Source organism: Coloeus monedula (assembly GCF_965178545.1).
Source record: "Coloeus monedula genome assembly, chromosome: 5".
Classification (NCBI taxonomy): domain Eukaryota; kingdom Metazoa; phylum Chordata; class Aves; order Passeriformes; family Corvidae; genus Coloeus; species Coloeus monedula.
The window spans coordinates 30958827-30982228 of record NC_138785.1 but is presented as its reverse complement, the minus strand read 5'-3'; the positions used below and the strand labels follow the sequence as shown (position 1 = coordinate 30982228).

At 39.7% G+C, this 23402-nt stretch overlaps 1 protein-coding gene across 1 annotated transcript in view; it reads left to right on the top strand.

Moving 5' to 3' along the window:
- Positions 1 to 12595: 12595 nt before the first annotated feature.
- The window catches only part of EGF (epidermal growth factor), a 57620-nt gene continuing 46813 nt past the window's right edge, over positions 12596 to 23402 (top strand). The window contains exons 1-2 of the mRNA XM_082281416.1: positions 12596 to 13123; positions 22308 to 22439. Coding sequence (XP_082137542.1) covers positions 12997 to 13123; positions 22308 to 22439 — 259 coding nt within the window. The 5' untranslated portion in view covers positions 12596 to 12996. The remainder of the gene's footprint in view (positions 13124 to 22307; positions 22440 to 23402) is intronic.

Below are 23402 nucleotides of genomic sequence, written 5' to 3'. Positions count from 1 at the left end.
CTGGTAAGTACTGTTTTTTGTAAGAACTAATTAATTGATTTAATTAATGATGATGAAATCCAATGCCATGGGCTGATCAGATGGACTACTGAGTCATGTGTCTCGAATTTTTTCCTGCTAATATTTGACCAAATGTTTGAGACTCCAAAAATATTTTGTACCAATTATTTTTTTTGTTTTCTAGCTCAGTCCTTTGTGTTTAAGTTCATGTGGAAGTTAAATCACAGAGAGAGAAAGAAGAAAAGACAAGCGTACAGTAAGCAGGCAGCTATATAGCATGGCAAACTAAATTCAGAATAATATTACTCTCTTTAAATGTTACTTTTCTCTTTGGATAGAGCCTTCTTCACTGTTAGACTAATCCTGCAGCATATTGCTCGCTTCAGATTGCACATGAATGGCATCATCCATGGGTATTTTTCCAGAGCATGCTCTCAGGTCCTGAGTGACCTGTTCTGGTTTCTCACTGATTCTCCAAAAAAGAATACTCCTTGGCATTTCTTGTTCTCTGGCGTAGAAGTGACATGATGGAGTGACTTCCTCCCTGCTGAAGCAGGAATGTGAGAACAGGAATCATAACACTCCTGCTTGTTCTGAGCATCATGTTTCATAGCTGAGGATCAGAGAAAGTAATATTATTCTGAATTCAATTTGCCATTCTCTGTAGCTGGCTGCTTACTGTAGTCTTATATTGTCCTCTTTCTCCCTCTGTGATTTAACTTCCATATGAATTTGGGCACTGCACCTTGCAATTGTAGTGTTTGCTGTTGTGTCTGGATCAATATCTCCAAAGCTCTCAATTCCTGGAGTTCTGTGTCAATTATTTTGAGTTCAGCCTAAAATCTGAGCATAGCATTTTTCAGTAGAAGATTGTGCTAAATTACTTCTCAGCACTAGGAAGAGAACTCTCTAGAATGGCGGAGGCATATTTTCATACACAAAAGTGCTGTTTATTTGTTCCTTTCTTGAGCATTTTTTACTCTCTGACAGAGGAGCAGACATTCCCTTTGGATAAAGTAATCAGCAGCAAAAACAAGGAAAGAAACATTTTTCACAAACCAGAAAAATAATGGTCTTTGTTCTGGTCAGGCAAAATGATTGAATAGACATATCCAGTAGCTATATGAACTATTTCTTTCAAACTGTAACAGGAATTAATGAGGAGAGGTAAGTAATAAAGTCCCTTTTTTATTGATAGAAAAGCGACATTTTCTTGTGTCTTTGACAATGAGTTAACACTAGAGAATGCCTGAATGTGGACTGGCAGAGACAAGAGTTTGTCTGGTCACAAGGTGATTATGTTTTTGGTTTGTCACTACTGAAGATTCAGAGATTTAGAAATGAAATCTGAATCAAATGGTATGAGAGAAGAAAGGGTGATTCTTAAAGCTCATTGACCTTCATAAAGAACTAGAAGAATGGTAATGAAAATTCTTTTAAGGGGTGATCAGCCAAAAGTTGTGCCAAAAAAAGGAATAATGTTAAACAATTGCTCTTTATAAAATAAAAGACTGGAAAAGCCCAGAATAGGTGGATGAACATTTAGAAAGGTGCTCAGTACAAGCAGAACACATAAATGATAGTTTTGTGGCTGGAACATGAAACATGAATTCTTATTGTAACTATCTATGTACAAGTCTGCCTTGAGGTTGAGCACTAAATTGGCACCTAATCAAACACAGATTCTAAACTAATAAAAAGGCTGTGGTGGAGGGGTATGCATAAGAAACAAGGGAGATTCCTACAGAAAACACACAAGTAAGATTAAATAAAGAATAAAAACACTGCTGAGCAATATGCAGTTCCCCGAGTGGAAGGATCTCATCCTCCAATTGTTTGGCTTGTAAAGATATGGGCAAGAACTGAGAGGAGAAAGAATAGTAGCAATTCACCAGTTCCAATAATGGATCCAGGAAAGATCTTCAGTAGAGTTTAGACAAATCTGACCTGGGGGACAAAAGACCCTACTGTAGTACATGATTTTTTCATTATATTTGGTATCAATTCTGAAGCTGAGGTAACTGCCTTGCAACAAGACTTGTGGATGGGGAAAGCATAGGCTGAAGGACAGAAAAAGAATCTGCATAGGAAAGGAGCTGCAGGATTGACACCTTTGTTATCAGTAGAATCTAATTGAACTGTAAAAATTAGATGGGCCACATATTAAGTGGGAAAAGCTAGACCAGTGTTTGGTAACAACTGGCAGCTAGAAAGATAGTTGAAGTGAACTTGGGCAGTGCTGCCTGAATGATTTTCAGTCTTACTGAGTAGAATACTGAAACTGAAGAGAAAAATAAGCTATGCAGGTGATGTATTTTTATTGGATCTGTTATACTCCGAACATACCTTGCATATCTTTCTGATCCTTCCTGGTTATATTTCTGGGCAGAATGAATTGACAGAACTTTAACTGTAGGAAGCCCATTACAGTACAAATAACTTGTGATTCATCAAAAGGGCAGGGGGACAGGCCTGGAGGAAGTTGAAATCAAATGTCACCACCTAAAAATATAGCTGAAATGATGAGATTTCTTCCTCTGATGAATGTTTGGAGTAAATTCCACAAAAGGCCATGTTCTTTGTGAACTGTATGATGCCAGCCTTGTGTGGGCTGGGGAGAAAACACAGGAATAGGTTCTGAAAAGATGCTCTAAATGATTTATTGACAACATCCTGGGAACTGACATTTGACAATGTTTCTGAGCCCACAGCCATTTCAGCAAATGCCAGTAGTGCAAGATTTAGGGCGGTGGTACTCCAGTTACAGTGAGATGAATCCTGTCCCACGTTGTTTCAGGCAGTGTTCAGACACCAAGAATAAGTAGGCATAAATAGCAGGAGTGTCTGGCAAGAGGTTGGGACACGCGAGAGATTCAGAAGATGCTTCCACATCTTAATAACTTCAGCAATGTGTCAGGTAAAGGGTATGCCACTTGCAGTATTGATAAAAAAGTAATGGAAAAATGTCACTTACTAATGTGTTTTGAACCTCTCCCCAAAAATGTTACACCAAAAATTTCTCTGAGGCTGACTGACTGCTTATGGAGGAGACCACAGATGACTGAGATTTTGAGCAGGGTAAAGGAGCCTGTGGAGGTGTAACTGAAGGGCTTCCTTTAGTCACTGTACAAACCTCGTGTGGATAAATAATCACCGATGACAACAGACAAATAAAAACTCTCCATGGGTTTTTGAATTGGCCTTACCAGCCATCAGCAACCTGTGTTCTGCCCAGCACTTTTAAGCAAGAGAGCTTTATTCGTTTATGTACAGGTGCTCCATAGCAGTTCCACCATCCTCAAAGTTCAGCAGTTTATGAGGAACAGCCCTTCCACCTGCCATTAAGTTGCCACTCACAGAATTTAACACATGCACTGTGTAAGTAATGATGCTGCAGAAAAGAAAAGTGACTGCCATTCACAACGTAGCACACCGAGTCCTTCTTTGGTGTTGGCTGATTAATTTTTGTAGTTTTGTGGAAATGCTGCTTATTGGTAACTCTGCAATTCACCTGGTCACAGAAAATTGCTTTGAGTTCAGCACTCCAATCTCCAGAGTATTATTTCAAGTCCTAATAATGTTGTCTGAGCACTGACTGCCAAGAGCTTTGCTGCATCGAAAAGACTTATTTTCCCCCTAAGCTACTGAATAGGTACTACAGTACTTCTATGAAAAGTCTAGCTGGTTAGTAAGGGGAAATCCTGGCAATTTTGGAGGTAAGTTTTCATGGTAAATCAGTCTATATTAAACAAATGAATCTAACATATGGCAGTATTTTCCTGTCTGTACATTAGTCTGCACAATATGTTTAATCTGATGCGTCCTGGTAAAACCAGAGTGATGTGGAAGATGAGTGTTGTCATTTATTCATTGTGGATGCAGCTGTAGCAAACTGAATCAAGCATCAGTACAGGCAAACCACTGAGCATTAAATGCTTATAACACTTTCCTCTCTTGAACTGTTCTGCACTTAATAGATAATAGCTAGTTCTTCTTCATGTTATTACAAAAGTATTAGTAGTAGCTGAATACTCGATCCACAGAACACTACACCTTGAAGAATTTTTAATAATTGATAAATTTTGAAGGTATTATTTCTTTATTGATATTAGTGAAGAGGTGCCTGGTTTTGGCAGTAGGGAAAAAGGAATATTGATGCCAACTGCTAGACAGTGTTTCCTGCTGCCACCTCCTGTAGACTTTGGATTGGGAAAAAAAATGTCCATGTCATTTGCCCACACAGTGGCAACTTGTGTTTGGGACAGGTGTAAAAGGGCATGACATGAAAACCATATGCTGAAGTCTTAATCAGATTGTCCTCTTTTTGCTGTTATGCTTGCTAATATTTTCTAAAATATTAGAAATACTTTTCAATTTTTCTTTTATTTCTCAGTATCAAGCCTAAGTTAAATTACACATATTAAAAAAAAAAAAAAAATTAAGTAGGCCCTGGAGAGCACATGATAGTGATACTCTCTTACCAAAGGACCTAATCTCTTTTGATTTTCAAGGGATAAAACAGAAATGTACTTCTTTAAGCTGTGTTGATGATTAAGACAAGAACCTGTCATTTCCACAAGATAGGCCCGGTTCAATGTTTTTTATGTAATCAATGGAAGTTTGATGTCAGCGAACTCAGGATCAGTTTCTCCTTCATGTCTGAAAGCACAGAGCTGTCACTCTGGGTATTTCGTCCTGGAATGTGAAGGTAAGCCTGAGATCCAGCAACGTTTGAGGAGAGTCCCTGCCCTTGGTCCGTGCGTTTTGCAGCAATGAGTGGCTGTGAGCATCGGCAATGTAAGCACGAATGAGTGTCTGACTTCTGTGCCAACACACATAAGGTAGGTCCTTCTGTAAGTCTCTCTTGATATATAGATTGCAATAGAATTTTAGTGTTTGCCCCAGATATTTTAGGTGCTTGAGTTTCTTCTGACACGTCCTGCCTTGCCTGCCAGCCCAGCTCTAAATAAGGCAGCCAAACACAAACATGCAAATGGAGAAGGCTCTTTACTGTTGGGAGCGCAGACTCCCAGAATAGATTTCCTGTGCCCCTCTCCACTTACTGGAGTCTTATTTCATTTTGGAAAGCTGGGCACCTATGGCTAATTTTCAAAGCTCTGCCCAAGAGGAACACCAAACCTTCTCCATGATCATTGCTGAGGAGGATTTGAGGGGGGGTTTGTTTTTAGAATCTTGTCCTAATGCCCTGTTGTAATATTATATGGAATGGCCCTGAAACACTCTGCTTTTTAATAAAGATGCTATAATATGTTGGGTTGCATCTTATAGGCGGTGATTGTGGGTAAGATACTCTGTTCATTGTTATAACAATTTTAGTTTGGTAACTTGTTAAGTGACTTGAGAGTGTGGAGCATTTTTTTTATACAGTGTACGGGGCAGTGGCTCTCAGAAATGCTCTCATAGCACTAATAGGAATTTTATTATGATAAACTTAGCTTGCACTTTGAAAAAGAAAAGTTTCTACAGTACAGTGCAATCATTTTTGATACAAAAGCACTACAAAAATTAACATATCTCATTTGAAGGAAGTGTAGTTTTACTGTGTTTTTCCATATAGAAATAAATGTACACTGCATTCTGAGAAAAACAAGTGATATTTAAAAGTTTTCAGTGCTTTGCACCACCACATTATGTACAAATTATTATGTACAAATTATGTATGTAATTCATGTACAAATTATGTACAAATCCAAATTAATTTTCTCTTTTACCTTGTATTTTATGGCCTAATTTGTTCTCCCTATGTGATTTTAGCAGGAATAAATTAACAACTACTTTGCAATTTTGAGAACAACCTTACATCCAAGTGTCTTAGTGCACTTTATAACAGCTATTACATTAAAATACATTTCTTCATGTAAAAGGAAGTATTGAACCATTTGCAAAGTATGCCAAGATCACTCAGGAAGCCTGTGGCAGGGATGTAGGTGGAATGAAGGAGCCTTTTAATATGCTGTGCATACGGTTATAGCATCCACAGAATTTCTCTGTGCATCTACAGACCTTTTATTTTGCAAAGTCTAACTGTGACTGATTTCACTGTTGCTTTTCCTAGCCTAGTGTAAGGCCAAGGCTACACTAGCCAATACGTGCTGGCAGTTCTAAAGGGGGTAGCTGTAACTTCCAGGAATCTGTCCATTCACCCTTCAGCTAGACAGACACTGCTTGTTGTGTGCAGCCAAGGAGACATTCTGTGAGAACGTGTGTGAGCGCTAGCGAGCACCTTGCTCGGTGTTTGATGGTTACACATGCTGCTCTATTGAAAAGTGATTTTCCCCCATCCCCCATGTTTAACGCAGCTCTTAGTACTTGCCTGGTCAGTCCCTGATACCAAGCCTTTGTTAAGTTGTTTCAATTTTTTCAGAACTGCCATAGAAATAAAACTATTTCTGACTCCTGCAGGCAGTCTCAGGGGACTCCTGTAGTGCAGTTTTAAAATGCTCCAGAGGGAAAATGACTACTGCAAGGAACTGTTTCTCCCCTTTCTGAAATGACCATTGTCACTTGAGTCTGACCTGGATCTTCCATATTTGCACTCCAGCCAGCAATATGGGATCTGTTCAAATCTTTGAAGTATAGAACCTTTATCTGAAAGCTAAATATAATGTGTGTTATTGCTTGTGCTCAATGCCCCAGCCCTTTTTCCCCACTGCTCTTCTCTCCTTGTCCCTGTTTAGATGGAGAATTGACAGCTGTGGCCTCAAGCAGGGTGTGTTTGATAGCTGCAGGATTTGGATGCCAAGTCCTGGGATATCATGCTCACAGAGGCATTTGGGTCTGTGATAGGCTCTGGCACTGCACTGCCTGCAGCTGTGAGGCTCCCTGAGGTGGTGTCAGGTCAAGCTGCCTCCTGCATGGCGGAGCCCTTGCTGATCACTTGCCACTTTCTGTGTCTACTGCTTCCCAGCAGGGTATAAGAGATCCACTCTGGCCACTGTGGGTAGGGTCTGACCCCCATACATTATTTTGCTTTTATTCTATATTGCACCTGTCAAATTGTCTCACACAAGAAATGACATTGCATCAAAAGCTTCTACTTCCAGTGCAAGTTTACTTTCAGCGGGCTCTGTGTAAATACTTCAGGAGATGCTCAATGCTCAAATGCATTCTAATCAGGACAAAGTTTCTTCCAGAGATCTCTTGAATCTGTTCTATGAATTGTGAAAAATGGAACATTCCCAGCAGCTAGAAGCGTATTTTATTACACCTGCTCTTGTTTGCCCAGCAATTCACCGACAAAACCCTCTGGCACCAGCTGCATGGCCATGTATAGGAAAATAATTAACTTGCACAAAGAGGATGTGGCTTGCAACATGCTCAGGATGTCATTGCCTCCTCCAGAGTGTTTGAGTATGGCAGCAACTGGGAGCATCCTGCAGCCTGCTTGCAGGAGCTCAGTACTGGGCACTGGCAACATCTCTGGTAATTCCAGTCTTGGATTCACCTCAGGTGCTTTTGCTGTGTAAGGCTGTCTATAAAAATGCCTGTTTCTACTTCTACTCCTATTTATTGTCCATATTGTTTGATTCTGTCTTTGAGATGTGCTAGACAGATGTAAGCTTATGCAGATGTGGGTTTGTTGAGATATGCCAGACTGGTGTTATAGATGCGCCAGGTGAAATGGGGTTAATGGGACAAAGTGAACTGGATTGGTAAATGCAGTGATTCTGTTCCACAGAGCCAGCAAAGCAGCCATAAAACAAAACCATAAATTGTTCCCTGCTTTATATTCTCTATAGTCATAAGATGAATAAACTGTCTGACAAGGTCTGTAATGAGGAGGAAAAAGTTGACTAAAAAGTAAATTTAATTGTTCACCTTCCCAGGCCAGAACTTAAGGGATAAAAAGAGTAAAAGTAACAATATCTGTGGTAGATGGACTTCAAATAAGAACCTATGGGCTGACAGATGAATTCCTAATCTCTTAGTGGTATCAGTGTAAATGGTGAGTGCTCAGGAATTCTAAAAATTAGTGAAATTAGATTTCAGCCAGTGCCTTTGTTCTGAGAGATCTGTTAGAGCAGCTGTTCTAGTGTGTGTACTAGAAACCATTTTGCTGGGAGGGAAACAGAGCTATCTTTGGGATAAAACCAGCAAAAAACACAGAGAGGATACATTTTTTCACTCTGATAGTGAAGTAATGCCATACCTGTTACTAAGAGCCTTTCTTAAATGTTCTCACATAGCAAGCTGCAGAGATCTTATTCATGGTGAAAAATTACTTGCTTTCTCTTCAGTTTTATTTCCACTTCAGAGAGCCAGCTGACTGTTTCAACATGCTATTTTAACTACTCCTTTATGTCTGTTAGCATAGAGGCCTAAAGTAGTCATCTAACATTGATAAATGTCATAAGTCAGTAATGTGCTATGTGGCTTCCCCAGAATGTTTCCCTCTTGCTCTGGCTGTTGGGATAGGAGAGAGAGCATATTTAACTTTCTTTCTGGATCCTTCTGTGAATTCCAGTGTGGTCTAGGTGATGAAATAAGTATTTACTGTATAGCAGCTGGTGAAAGGTGCCTGTTAAAATGTTAAATGTAAAACTGCTTTGAAAAAGATAGTATCAGCTATAATTAACAGTATGCTTTAAACACAGATTATTTAAGTTTTTTCTTTTGCTTAAGATCAGTTTGTAGTAGGAAGAAAATGTAACTATAGCAGAAAAATTATGGTACTCAAACTTCCAAAAAAACCCAGTGGATGTTTGTCATAATTGCTGCTGTGCAAGAGATAAGTGGAAAGAGATTACTTACAATGACACTTGGTTTTCAAAAAGCTTTCACGATTCAAAGCCCCACTCTTTAATTAATTTTATTAGTAAATTAAATTAAAATATCCTGCCAGCCAAATATAATCTTCAAACTGTAGAAGTGGTGAGTGACATGCTTGAGGACAAAGCCAGAATGGCCATCATACCTCAGGAGGAGATTTCAGGCATTCCTGCTTTTAGAGATCACTGGAAAATGCCAGTCTCTCATGCTGTGCCTCTCCCTGCTCTGTCTGACAGGCAATTTAGTATTGCATAATGTCCCTTTTGTCAGAATTACAGATGATGCAGGCTGAACCTGCTGAAATGACATTAACAGTACCGAATCAAGCACTGCCATGTCAGAGAAAGTGTAGTGATCAGTCAGCTATCCCCACACTGGCCCTGAGATCAGGCTTCGGCAAGTAGGTGTAAGGCATGGCTTAGGCAAGTGTTGGGTGTTTTTTCCTGAAGACTGTGAGAAATCCCCAGTATCATCACCAAAGCTGCTTGTGTTAATCAGCTGCCTTTCTGGTGGCAATACCTTTTCTGACAGAATGAAACATACGTGAGCATCTTGTTCCAGGGGCTGGCAGATTTTCTGGAGCCATTAGAGAGGTTCTGGCATCTGTTTTGTGGGATCTGAATGTTCCTTGCTGCTCTGTGCTATTTGTACTAGAGGTAGCTGCTACACATTTCCTATGCTACAACAGTGAACTCACATTTAATAATCAACCTGTGTTGGTGGTAGTTTGGATTATGATTACTATAAAATACAATTGTAACCACATTAGAATATGCCTAAGGCCAGAATTAGGTGCTCAGAGGCTGACAGAAAAAGAAGTCCAACTGCTGACAAGGTAGTGTAATGTGTAGTGAGCAAGAATAAAAGCCAATATATGATTTAAACAATGTGCTTATTAATACAATGTAGATACTGAAAGCACTGGGAAGCTGAGGGAGGGCTGTTGTCTCCACAGTTTAGAAACAGTCAGAATATACTGTCCTTGAACTAGAGCAGCTGCTTGCCAAGAAGCCAAGAAGCTGTTTGAATCGCTGGCTGATCTTTACCAACTTTGGTAAAAAAAGCCTTCCAAAGCCAACCAAGATAGTGAGAACTCCAAGAGAAAAGGATAAAATGTTTATTTGCTGTTAGTTCTGGTGTGTCTTGAGTCAGCAGGTCAAATTCAACTAAGTTCTTCACATTTGATGAACGGGGATGATTTTGAGTTTATTGGGACTGATTCTGCAGTGAGCCCTACAAAATGAGACTGCTGAGCTATTTTGGTCTAATTTATCATATGAGTGCCAGACTAATGCAGATTGCTGGACTTAATACCTGAAGGTGAGCACAATAGTTTGCTTTTCGGAAACTCAGTTGAACAACTTCTGAAATGCTAAATGACTTCAGGTATAAAGGAATTACTGTGAGCAGTATGCTGAACCACTTGGTGAAAAATAGTATGATTTAAAAGTGTAGGTGTACCACAGCCTAGTGCATTTCAAACTTTATTGACAACTTTCTGGTTTGTTGTAACGGGAGGTGATTGGTTCTATCCATTTTCAGATGCATAGTTACCTCCATTGGCCTAGATCTTATCATATTGTGGGTTTGGTAGTTGGTTCTGGGCAAAGTTAAATTTGGGGTTTAAGGCTAAAAAAAGTAATTCCACTATTAAGATGTTTTTCTTCCTGTTGTTAAGCCATTCCTATACTTCTAAGATGGTAAAAGTAATTACTTTATTAACTGTTCTCGAATGAGGTGAAGTGAAGGGTTTTCTTTCTTCAGAAAACGTCATTTGGTATTGGCATGTCAGAGAGTTATGTATTTATTTTTTAATTTAGAGGGAAAAACCCACAAATTCTTGGATGTGCCTCTGACTGTGCTTTATGTAAAGGCAAATGTGTAAAGGAAATGGAAAAGTGGGGAAAGATTGAGGGAGATGTTCAGGAAAGACAATGTGTATAAATGAGAGACAGAAAGAATGTGAGACAGAAATTGTTTCTGGATTTTAAAAGGAAAGGGAGGGCTTATTCATTTTGTCTCCTTCAGTGAGTTTGTCTGAGTCTGCCCTGGAGGAGGTCAGGGATGTGCTGGGATGGCCACCCTCACAGTCTGGCAAACACTGCTGGTGGCTGCTCACAAAGAAGTGACACATTCCTTTTAAACTGTTAAGGTTGCCTGCTCCCAGTTGACCAGTGAAGACAATTTCGTGAGGAGGAACTGATGACTGTAGAATTAGTAAAAGAGGTTCATATGGAGCATACCACAGTTCCTGGGCAGGATCCTGTAATCCTAGATGGGATGGCATTATACTGTGCTTTCACATTGTTTGCCCTTTTGTATTCCCGGGGACTATTTGGAGAAGCAAATGCTCTTTGGCATGAGTCTGGCCCTGCATAATTTACATTACTGTTATTGTGTTTTATAGCATAGCATGTGGGATAAAAACTCGATTCTGAACAGAGGATATGGAAATGTGGCTGCCATTTGTCAGGCTGGATTTAACTAGTTGCAGTGGCTGTAGCAGTGAAGATTGAGAGATCAGAATGTGCCTGCACACAGACAAAAATATCAAGAAACAGTTACTTTTAATGGAGAGTGGCCCAATTTATAACCAGGTTATAATCCCATCTTCTGACAGTGCAAGTCTGGACTCTTATTGATCCAGACAAATATGGGGAGGGGAGGGGAGAGGAGAGGCAGAATTCCCAGAGGCAGAACTCATACAGTTGTGGGTAACCTTCTGGTGCTGCTGCTGTATTCAGCTGTTGTGTTAGTATTCATTCCAGCACAACACTCCAGAAAAAAAAATTTAAAAAATCAAAGGAAAGAAAAAAGTGACAAGACCAGATTGCCTCACATTAGTTAGCTCAACAAAGCCTGGCACAGTCAACCATTTAAACACATGCTTAAATCTCAGCACTTTCAAATTCAGTAAATCTTAGAAGCACAAACTTATGCTTGTGCTCTAGAGCTTTGCTGGTCTAGGCTGATAGACTGGAAAAAAGGAGGTTTTTTTCAATACTGAAGAATTATGAGCTTAATGCACCTGGAATTTGTCTAGTTTTTATGCCTCAGTGGAACAGGTGTAAAAGAGCATTGCATCCTGACAGTAGCCTTGTGCAGCACCAGTGCACATATAAATGACCCCAACATCTGTGGGTGATGCAGGCTCAAAAATCATTACCCCAGTCTCTAACAACAGGTATTATCCTGTAGATGCATAGGGGCCAAATTCAGACCTGAGAGAGATAGTTTCAATTTCAAAATTGCAAACACATGCCCTAGATATGAACTTAACCTTAAGGTGATTTGAATTTCCAGTCAAAATATAACAGAGAAACCAGAGGGATTTTTTCCCTGATTTTTGCATGAAATATTTTGATGATAAAATTTGTTTCTGTTGTTAAATCACAGGACGATATTAACAGAAATGCGACTAATCATGATTGAACAGGAATTAAGTAAACTTGCTTACAATCTCTGTGGAAAAAAACTTAGCTGCAAGCTGCAGGTACTTCTCAAGCAGGAGGCGTTGCTTTTCTAAAGAGACTGTATTTATTATGGGTGGCTGGATATCTGCATGCTGGCTCAGTTCCCTGTAGTAAGGAACTGACCACATTACTATTTGCAAACACAGGGTTCACTCAAGTGGTACTAAAAAGAGAAGAGGTGGGGCAAGCAGAGCTTTAAAAAGAAAAGAGGAGCCCATCCAAGTCTGAATGTAAAAAACAACCGTGTTTCGGAGAAGGACGGTACCTGGAGATTTCGCTCCCTGCACTCCACTGAGAGCTGTGGTGAAGAGTTTTCTGAATTCTCTGCTTTTAAGATTTTAACGGCAGCTTTGTTGCAAGGAAATTTGCAGTGATCCTTGCTAGCATTGCTCTTAAGCTGTGTTAAATTTGTGGCAAGAGTGTCAGGCATTTCATACTTGCCTTCCAAAAGGAAAAAAAAAAGAAACGAGAGAGAGAGAGAGAGAAAAAGCCCTGATGCGTGTGGGGAAGAAATCTCCCAGGAATTTCTTCAAGGTTGTAGTCAGACACAGTAAGGTCTAAAGTGACAAGAAAAGCAAGGCAAAGATAAAACTTGAAATTGTGATAAGATGTCTGAGTCTAAAGTGGCAGATTGCAGAAACCTTTTGGGATTACACATGCTCATCTTGTCCTGGATATGACTGAATACAAGCTAGTTTTTCTCTAGTGACAGCACAAAAAACCCCTCAGGATTATGTTTCTCTTCCTTGTTGCTTTTTTGCCAGTGGTTTTTAAAATTGGTTTTGTCAGCCTCTCAGCTCTGCAGCACTGGAACTGTCCTAATGGATATAGATTAAAGCCTGAAAACTCTGCTTGTATAGGTAAGTTGCTGAACTTTCCCAGATTAAGAAAAGTACATTTGTATTCTCTTAATTTCACTTCATAATTTTCAAAGAGTTTTTTTTGCAGATTGCTTTTGTGCTGTACTGGGAGAACTGATAAGTCAGCTTCTCAATGTCTGTTGCATTTCAAAATGAATATAACTCTTTTTTTTTCTTCAGAAATCAGCACTTTTCTGTTGGTTTAACTAGCAGAAAGCAGAATAAATTTTCATATGATCATTAAGAGATATGAACTGTTCTTCAGTTACCAAAACTCCTTGCCACAGCTTTAGTGTCTCCATAGTTTCAGTACATGAGCATGCGTGTGTTTGTGCTTCAATATATGTAAAGTTTGAGTATAGGTGTGGTTTTTTTATTTCTATATACATATAGAAAGAGTGTTTTAATGATTATGCACTAGTGCGTATTTAGATGTGGGCTAGATAAATTTAAAACTTGTTTTTTCTATGCTTACTGTTACATGTAGATGAGTGTGCTCATATTAATAATGCATCTCATACAATACATGAATAGCAGGTGTGCTTAATACTGTAGTAGGGAGGTCTGGGAGAAATGTGCAACACTAACTGTAATCATCTCCAGAGAAATGGAGCATGTAAAATGGAGGTTCCAATTCTTTAAAGAGTGTAAGAAAAAGGATGACAGAACGCTTCTCCCTCCCCTGCTACCGTGAGGTCCAATTCTTTCAAGAAATCCAGAGCCAATGAAGTTGTGGGCATTGCAGTTAGGAGACGGGGAAATGCTCTGCAAGGATTCAAGCAAACAGACCTCATACTTGGAGTCAATTCTTTTTGCCTTAGATTCCTTGGGCTTCAGAGGCCCTGAGTCAGTTCTTGTCGTGATTCTAGTGATGTAACAACAGGTGCCTCCTCTGTGCTTTCTGCCAAGAAATACCATCTCATAAGTGGAAAATAGAAGCCTGCATGTCAAATGCTGTCATATTGAGGGGGGAGGAGCTGGGCATTTTTTGTGTACAAATTGTAAACCTGACTGAAGGTTTATCTGAGAGACGAACACACCAAGAGAGTTCCAACTCTGATGCTTCAGCTCAAATGAGAAGCAGGCTTCTGAAATTAATCTCCTTATTACCACCTCTTACTATGTTTGCTTTACGTTGGAAAGAACTCACAAAGTGCTCAGACTGGACTCCCTTTAGGCCAACTTAAACCAGAGGGTGTCCCTGTAGGGATCATCTTCCCTCTCTGCTGTTGATGGCCATTTGGTCCCTGGCACCAGCCTAGGCCTGGTTCTCTGTAAGCCCAGGCTGGAATACATGCAGTGTGTGTGCCATATCCCTAGCAACTGTTGCACTTTACACAGCCTCTCCTATAGATCCATACTATTTGCTAACATGTACTTAGCTTGCACAAGCTGATTAGGGTGTTCATTAATTATGGCTTCTGCATTACTGGGTAGCTCAATTAAGAGCTCGTGTATAATGGGGGAATCCTACTGAGATGAAGGGAATTGCTTGGCTGTTGTTTAATGAGTCAAAACCCCACTCTAAATACTAACATGCAAAAGGCTGCAAAGGTCTTGTTTTTCTAGTGGACATATTTTGCATATTGATGCATATTGCTCTTCCATTAATGAAGACGTAACCTGCCCTGCATTAAGTCTTTTCTGTTGAAAATCAGCTGCTGTATGAATGGAGGGCTCTAGATAAAACACTGAAACAGATTGGCTACTGCCTCAGCAAAATCTCCAAGAAATAGCAGCAGAAGAAATCTTCCGCATAAGAGCTGATGTTACTGTGACATACTCTGAGCAATTCCATATGACATAGAATAAGTAAAAAATGCGATGCATTACGGTGATTTTTCAATTACTGACCACTGGATTACAGGGGATTAAGCAAAGATGAAGTTTTGACACGAAATGTAAGACTGAAGGATGCTTCAGTGTAAGGGATTTCCCTGTCTCCTTCCTCTGTGTACTGGATGCACAACTGGTGTTCTGACCAGGACTGGACATGTGATATTCTAGTTCAGTCATTATGTGAGACAGAGGGTGCGGTGGAAGCAAGTGGCAGGAAGCTGGAGGCAGGCTTTGAAGGTAATACTGGGGATAAAAGGGGTGAGTGGGAGACATGATTCATACCATTGAACTGTGAACAATGACAGCAAGTTGAATCGTGGCTTGGCGACCATTCTTGGCGAGCTGTAATAGATACACCAATTGTAAAATGCTCTTAATCTGAGGCTGTGGTGGCAACCTGCCAGTCATAAGGACTCCCCTGAACTGAGAAGGTGTCTGCTCTTTGTTAGTGAACTCTTACAAGTGATGCTTGCCAGAATGTGTGTAGGTTTTTCTAGATCTGTTTGCCACACTGCCGCTTCTGACGAAGGTCTAGGTCATCTTCTTACATTGCTAAATAGCTCACTCCTTAATTAGTTCCTTTTATTTCTATGGATATTCAAAGATCAAAGGCCTCCTCATCCTGTGGAATTATAATGAAATCTAGCCCTAAATGCCTCACATAATTTTATACAGTTATTTTTAGAGAAATTATTTGAATCCTGACTTGGTATGACAAGAGAGAAGAGGCCTTTCTGAGGGGCTGTTAGTCCCAAAAGAGCAAAGCTTATAGGAAAGAAAGTGTGGGAGAAGAGATCACAAGGTCAGAGCAAAACTAGTCTGATGAATGAATGCATTGATGTATTGACAAGTTATGGTAGAATTGGAGGCACTTCTGCAATTTTTGACATGCCATCTTGAATTAATAGCGTATTTTAAGATGCTGTGAGGACTGTGGACTCAGTCACCTTTAATAACTCATCTTTCTTAAACCCCAGTGGAAACATAGAACCTTCTACCTCTGAAGAAAACTGGTCTGGCCTCCAAAGGAGCTATTATTCCTACAGAGAAAAAACACGTGCATATTTGGTCCCAGGAGAGCTTTGATTTGTAACATATTTGACAACATAAGCATACATGGGACACCAGAGGATGGGCCTATGTCTGTTGGAATCAGTTGCCTGTGCCCTCCTGAAACACCACATTAACAACAGTATTTTTTATTCTCCCACGCTGTATAATCCTTTCCCTACCCAAGACTGAAAACGTTTTCCACATGTTTGTCTGGAGCAGCGCCTAGGGCAGCCCCTTGAATTATCAATTTTAGAGTAGAGATTAATGCCTGTTAGTCTTGGGCTACCCTAGGTAAATATATTATCTTCTGGATACTGCAAGACTGGAGGTGTACTTTGGTTTCAGGACTGACTTTAAATACTCACTTTGTAAGTTTTAAAAATGAAGAAAGATAGTAATTTTTAAGATACCCAACAGTATTGTAAAAAAGTCTTGGAAGAAGGCAAAACAAAACCCACATTATTGAAGTTTTGCCTAATCATAGGTTCTTAAACTCAGCACATCTCTGCCAGATTCTGACATTAACTGCTCAGCCCTTGTCACTTCTTCAGGGCTAACATGCTGCACATTCCTACAGAGCTACAGCCTGCAATTGAAGTTGACAACTGCAGCTATCTAGGTCAGCTCTTTTGGTCAGATGCTTCCTTCTGTGTGTCAAGCTTCACACTTTGCTTCCTTTCTGTTCACCTCTCTCCTACCACAGAGCACTGGAGATGAGTTAAGTTATTAGTCTTTGTTTTACATCTTTAAATTCCCCTTAATTATCTAAATCCTGTCTCTACTTGGCTCCATATGGCATTCTGAAGACATGTTGTTAAAACTTCTTGTCTGTATTCTGAGAAATATGAAATGCCAAAACCTTTTTAACTCTCCTTTCCTTCTTTGCAACCATCTCTTAAGGAGCAGTAAGAGCCAATGGAATGGGCAACTGTTTTCTACCCTTGTCGTGACAGGGATAAACCTGATAAGATGCCACTGCTTCCCTCTGTATTTCAGAAGAGCTGTAGTTGAGGTGTGTTTTTTCCTTGCTTTCAGTAGCTGTCTTCCAGCTAGCTCACTTCTTATTATACTGACTTGGGGAAAGAAGCTTGTAAATATTTTTAGCAAATAGTAGGCAGGAATTCTTCAACATGGGTCTGAAGCCACAGACCAATTCATGAGAAGATTCACATTCAGCTGGATTCAGCTGAATGTGGACAAATACTATCTTCAGCTGTAAAAACTTGGATCAAAACAGGAAGGAGGCAAATATGTCACAAGAGACTACAGAAATGGCATCACACATCCCATGATACTTAATCCTAAAGAGGGCTACAGGGCAGACTCCCAAGCCAGTGACTAATATTGAAAAACTCATTGTTTTGCTCAGTGTAAAATAGCAGTTATTAATTTCGTGTTCTGTTTCTAAAAACTGACTACTTTTTAGGATCTAATTTGAAATCTGATTTTAAAAGGAGCTGGATGGCAGTATTTGATGATGCCTCATGACTTTCATCTTTGAAAGGCAAGCCAGTAATAATACATTAAAAGTTGCATGATCCAGGTAGTAGAGGTCCATTTTGTAGTTACTAATTAACACATAGACTTTATTTCACATAGAATTTTTTCAAAGATAGGGTTTTGTTTTCCACTCTAGTGAGGAAACACTTGAGATCTGAGTCCAGAAAGGAAGAATAAAAGATATTGTAGTTTCTGGGGATCTTTTTTGACCTTTTTCTTCAAGATGTCTACAACTGGTTTCTTAGTTGTATTTCAATCCTAAATTTGATTCTACATTATACTTGATAAATCATATGTTCACACTTGCTGTCATATCTGTGAATGATCATCTCTGTGGCTCTGGGATGGAAGACACCAGGACTGGTAACCTTCTCATTGTATTCAGATTGTATTTCTTATCATAGAACGTGAGCATTTCACAAACTCTATCCTCTCAAAAATTGTGAGTGATCAGATTGTATTTTAAGCCTCATTTAAAATTGGACAGAAAAGATACTGAATTGTGCATCATCTGTTTCACTGTGGCCTGCTGACAGCTGGGGTGTTTTTTCCATTTCTAGCTATCTTCTGTTCTTGGAGCTGGATGCTTTAAACAAAAGAGATAAAAGTGATGGGCTGCTTTCTTTGTCAGCCAGATGAAATTTCATGTTCAACCTTGTTGAAAAGATTATGGTGGTGGCTGAATACAGCGGATTGAATTAATCAAAAGTCCAACTGAACAGGAACTATGTTTGCATGAGGTTATTTGAGTGTATGTATCTGCACGTACACTTTATGTATATAATGTATGTATTTGGGGCCATAATGAAATTCAGGTTCTGGCTCACTGTGGTTTCTCTGTGTCCCTGCCAGGCATACTAATGCTTCAACATTCTGCAACCAGAGCCTTTCTCAGGACTCTCAATAAAGTAGTATATTTGTATGCAAAGTCATTGAGAGCTGCCAACATCGTGATGACATGATTCATCGTTTTTGCTGATTCTCAAGGCATTTTTTTGCATAAAGAAGTCTTTGAGAACTAAGCAGAAGCCCATTCTTCCTTTCAGGGCTGGCTGTCAGGGCACTGCAGACAGCTTTTGTGTTCACTAAGCTGATTTCTTTCACAGGGTAAAGTTCCCACTGGGGGATGTGGTTGCCAGGACACGTAAAACAGCTACAACAGGATGCAACTCCATGCTTTCCTTTGGCACTAAAAGTGCAGATGAAGGCAGTGCTCGTTACACCTGATGGATGGTTTTGTGATGAGTTCTCCTAAACCTTAAAAACCAGCTTTTTTCATTTGTTTGTTTTGTTTTGGGGTTGGTGATTTGATTGGTCGATAGGTTTGTTCGATTTGGGTTTTTCTGGTTGGATTTTTTTTTTTTTTTTTTACTTAAAACAAAGAAGAGAGGGTTTTAAGCATAGGATACTCTTCCACTGTTAATGCCATAAGAGCCAAACATTCAGTGCTGTGGCCTGTTTCACAATAGCATTGTGTCTCTGGCCTCTTCCTGCTTACTGCTGGAAGGGCACTCTCCAGTGGCCAAGCTGCCTGTGGCCACCGTGCCCCTGCTCTTTTGCTGGGCAGTGTTTCTTCCATGAGAGCCATTCTTCAGCTGAAGCCATGGCTTGCTTTACGGTCCGTGTGGGATTTGCTATACTATGTGAATTTTGGTGGTGATGAAAATGGACAGGCTGATAACCCTGAAATCTTCTCTTCAAGTGCAATTACTGGGGAAAGAGTGCAACTTCCTGTAGCCTGACCAGTCGGTGTTCTTGTTCTTGGAAAGTCAGTTTTTACCCTCATATAAAGCTGGAAAATCTACCCTGGAAATAAAGGGTCATTGTCCTTTTACCTTGGTATGTTGCTCAGTAACCTGTGCTTGGTTAAAGCATGTCTTCCCAGTATGACCTTGACTTTAGAATATTCACTGATGTTTTTCATGCCCTTCATGCCTTGGTAGCTAGTTCCCTTAGTGATTCACCCTTCCTGTTAAAATGTGAATTTAATGCCTGAATTTGAATTCCCTGGCTTCAGTTGTCATATATCAGCCCTTGTTAAACTGCTCCTGGAAAAGATTATAGTGTCTTTTAGAAAATCTACTGCTTTTTCTTTGTGAAGGTATTAATTTGTGGTGCTCAGTCCTTCTTACAAGCTTCTTTCTGATAATCTAAGCATTCTGAGCCGTTTAATTTTCTCACAGAAAGGCACTTTTCTTTGCTGTCAAATCAGGCTTTCTATCCTTGCTGCATACACTTCCTAATTTTTCCTGGTCCTTTAACAACCTTTATCTGAGAAATACAAACAGCATGCCAATGTAGTCTGACCACTGCCATATAGAGAAGCAAATCTTTTCCTCACAGTCATTATTTTATTCTGTGTTGTGATTTGAATTTTCTTACCCAGTAACATGCTAAGAGGTCAGCTTTCTGTCTAGTATGAACACAAGTCCTTCTCAGAGAAAGCAGTCTTTTAGATCCAATCTATAGGCCAGGCCTATCTTTTTTATTCTTATTTTATGTGCTCTTTATAGTGATTGAATAATAGCTCAGCAGTGCTTCACACTGCTTAATCAAACAACCTCTCTCTTTAACAATCCTGTATCTACACAGCTGCCTTTTTCACCCATACCTGTGATTTCCACAGAGAAATAGCATCAGGTTCATTTAGCAAGCTACTGCCTTCATAAAAGTATTTTGAGAAACATAAACTACATTATCAACAGAGTCTCACACCTGCTGTGGTGCTGGTGGCTGGATCAGGTTGTGTCCAGCTTAATCGTTCAGTTACTTGATTTAAAAACCAGTGCACTGGGGAGATAGTGTCAAACAGTGGTCATGTCTAACACTGACAGCAGCTGGACAAGGACCTGAGGTCTCCAAAGCCCTCCCTTTTGGGCTATCAAAGAGCCCTTTAGCGTCAGTGACATCCAGGCAGCATTTTCCAGGAGTACCTAGTTTTAGTGGTGACCTGGAGCCCATTAATACACTTCTAAGCCAGTAAAACCTTCCTAGAGCGGATTTTTAAGAGTTTCTCTTTTAATGCTGTGAAGAATGGAATGTACAATCCTAGTACATGTAGGAAAATATGCTCTTGAAAGCTGATTTTTTGAAGAAAAGTGTGGGTTGGAATTAGAGTCCTTGATGGAATTACGTTGCTGAAAATGCTTCTGCTTTACCTTTGTAATCTGTTAAACAGAAATCCGTTGCATGTGCTCTGATTACATTTCATACATTGTCAAATTAGCTCTTCTGCTCTTCAGAACATGAACTTGTGGGAAAACTCTGTAAACAATAAGGAAGCTTTCTCTAGTCTATACAGACACATTAGGCGGCCGTAAAGAATTGACATTCTTTTTAAACACCTTTGATACTTGGACACAGAAAAAAACTCCTTGGAACACTTCTGCTACACATAATTTCTAAAAGCAGTTAAGGAGACTGGTTCCCAGAACCATGGGATATCAGAGATCTGGTTGCTTAGCTCTTCCTAAATTACTGAGAAAGTTTCTTTCAAAGTCTTTTAGGAGTTAGCTAAATTGCTGTTCCTTGTAGTTAAGGTTCCCTTCTTTAAACTAAGGGAATTCTCACATGATACACACAGACCTAGTTTTGGTTGTGAACCCATGTCCTTTAGTGACTTAATCAAATGTGTTGCTTTAAAACAAAATGTGTTGGTTCCTTTATTCCTGCATGTGCCAAGTCACATGATAAAATACAGAACAAAACCCACTGACATCAAAAAGAACTTGGGCAAGAAAAGAGCTGCTCCTTAGAGCAATGCTCACACAGTAGTTGAAGAAGGAAAGTATACAAGAAATATACCAGCATATGGTACCACCAGATGCCAAGTACCTTGGGAAGTTACTATCAGACGTGTTTGTTTTCAGAAGGAAAACTAAAATTTATCTCAATGTTGTGGGACAATTATCCATGGTACTGCCAATTTCTTTACCCCTTAGTATAAACTGCGCTCCTCAGTGGTGATCTTTTTCCTTTTGAAAAATAGATTCCTTAATTTAGGACTTAAGACACAACCACCATCTGCACCACAGCCACAGCCGTGGACAAACCGAAGTTAAAAACCGAAGTTAAAACTTTTAATCGGTCCGCCACTTAAGTAATAGTTACTTCCTCAAGTCCTGATAAAACACCATAAATACACCAAATATCTTTCAAGTCCAAAAGGTTATAGCCTAACCTACCAGTTAAAAGCCTAGTTTCTAATTAATTCGCTTGTTGCCTTGGTTTGGGCTTGTTGCTGTTAGAATATTGTGGGAATTTTAGTGTTTTGCATGTCTGTTTGAGATCCGACTCAAACCAAAATGAGCTCGGTGTTGAACTCAGTGCTGTGACAGTCTGTTTGCTGCCTTGCTGTTTCACAAAGTCTGTTAATTTCTTGGCAAAATTGTTACTGTTGAAAAGGGGATAAAGATAGAAGGAAGTAGCTGTAAGCAGCATTTGCATAGCAAATAATAACACAAATCAAGACAAGTCTGTTCACTGTGTTTGGGTAATTAGAGACCAGAGTACCCAGATAGTAGGGAGAAGGGTAATTTCCCTTGACAGTAAAAAAAAACCCCAAAACAAAACTACAATACTCTCCAAAATCACTGTGAATGTGACAATGATAAATTTTAAAAAGTCCAAATAATTCTGAAACCAATGCATGAAGGAATACAGCCATCCTTTTTTAAAAATGGGATATTAAATTTTGTGACTATTTTTTATTAGATAAGTATGTCAAAGGTATTGTTCTTTGCTGCTATTGCTAGCTGAGTTTTCTCAGATCTTTTTCAAATACTTATTTCAGATATTGATGAGTGCCTTGAAGGTGGTCTGGGAACCTGTGGCCAAACCTGTATCAATATTCCAGGGTCATACATCTGCTCCTGTTTGCCTGGCTACTCCTTGGGTATTGACAAGTGGTCTTGCAATGTGAACGGTAAGGAGATTTTTGTTTTGGATAATTGAAACAGGGCTTTAGAGATTTAGTTAGCATTGCTTCCCAAAGCGAACTATGCCTGCTGGTCCCTACTGGTCAGTGACTGGTGTTCTCTGGTTTGCTGACCAGAGGCAAAAAAAATGCCTCTCCTGCTGTGTGGGTAAGTGGCAAAGCCAAAAGTGGGTGCCACAGAGGAGTGACGGTGAAGAATGTAAACTATGGTGGTGGAAAGATGAATGAATATATGAAAACAAACAACTAAATTAAACAATTACCTCCTGTTTGCCTTCTCTGCCAGTTTAAAAGTGTAAATTCTCTTATCCCATCCTTACTTCCAAGAAGACATGGCAGTACACAAGATTCTGCTACCTTTGCTGCTTTCAGTCTCTTGGCCTTGATGTCGTTCCAATATGTTTAGGTTCTAGGGACAGTGCTGTAAAATTAGAAGGAGGAGGCCCACATTTTTTGTTTCATCCATTAGCAGTTAAAAGACTTGAGTGCTTCTGTGAGTTATTTCTCTCATTTCCTCTGTCCTGAGTATATAAATTCATTTTTAATTGTGGGAGATGCATTTAAATTTCAAAGTTTTTAGCTTTTTTAAGAGGAAAATATTCACAGTTGCAGCCTTTGGTTAACCTTCATTTTGTCCTCAACTGACGCTATCCAGGGGAAAAAAATTGAGTTGGATTTTATTGATTGGCTTAACCCTATATTGCATCTAGAGTATGAGGTGGAAGTGCTCTGAAGCTCATCTCTCACCTCTCTACTTCGAATTCTGAATGCCTGGCTTTGGTTTCTGTCTGGGATTCACCATAGCTTCCTTCTGATCCAGTACCTCAAGTTAGATTTTTTTTGACAAGTATTTACCTGGGGCCCTTGCTAACGCAGAGATGGGATGTGACAAGGCATGTTTCTGACCTGAGAAGTAGGAGATGTACTTGAGTCGCTATGCATGCAGCCTTT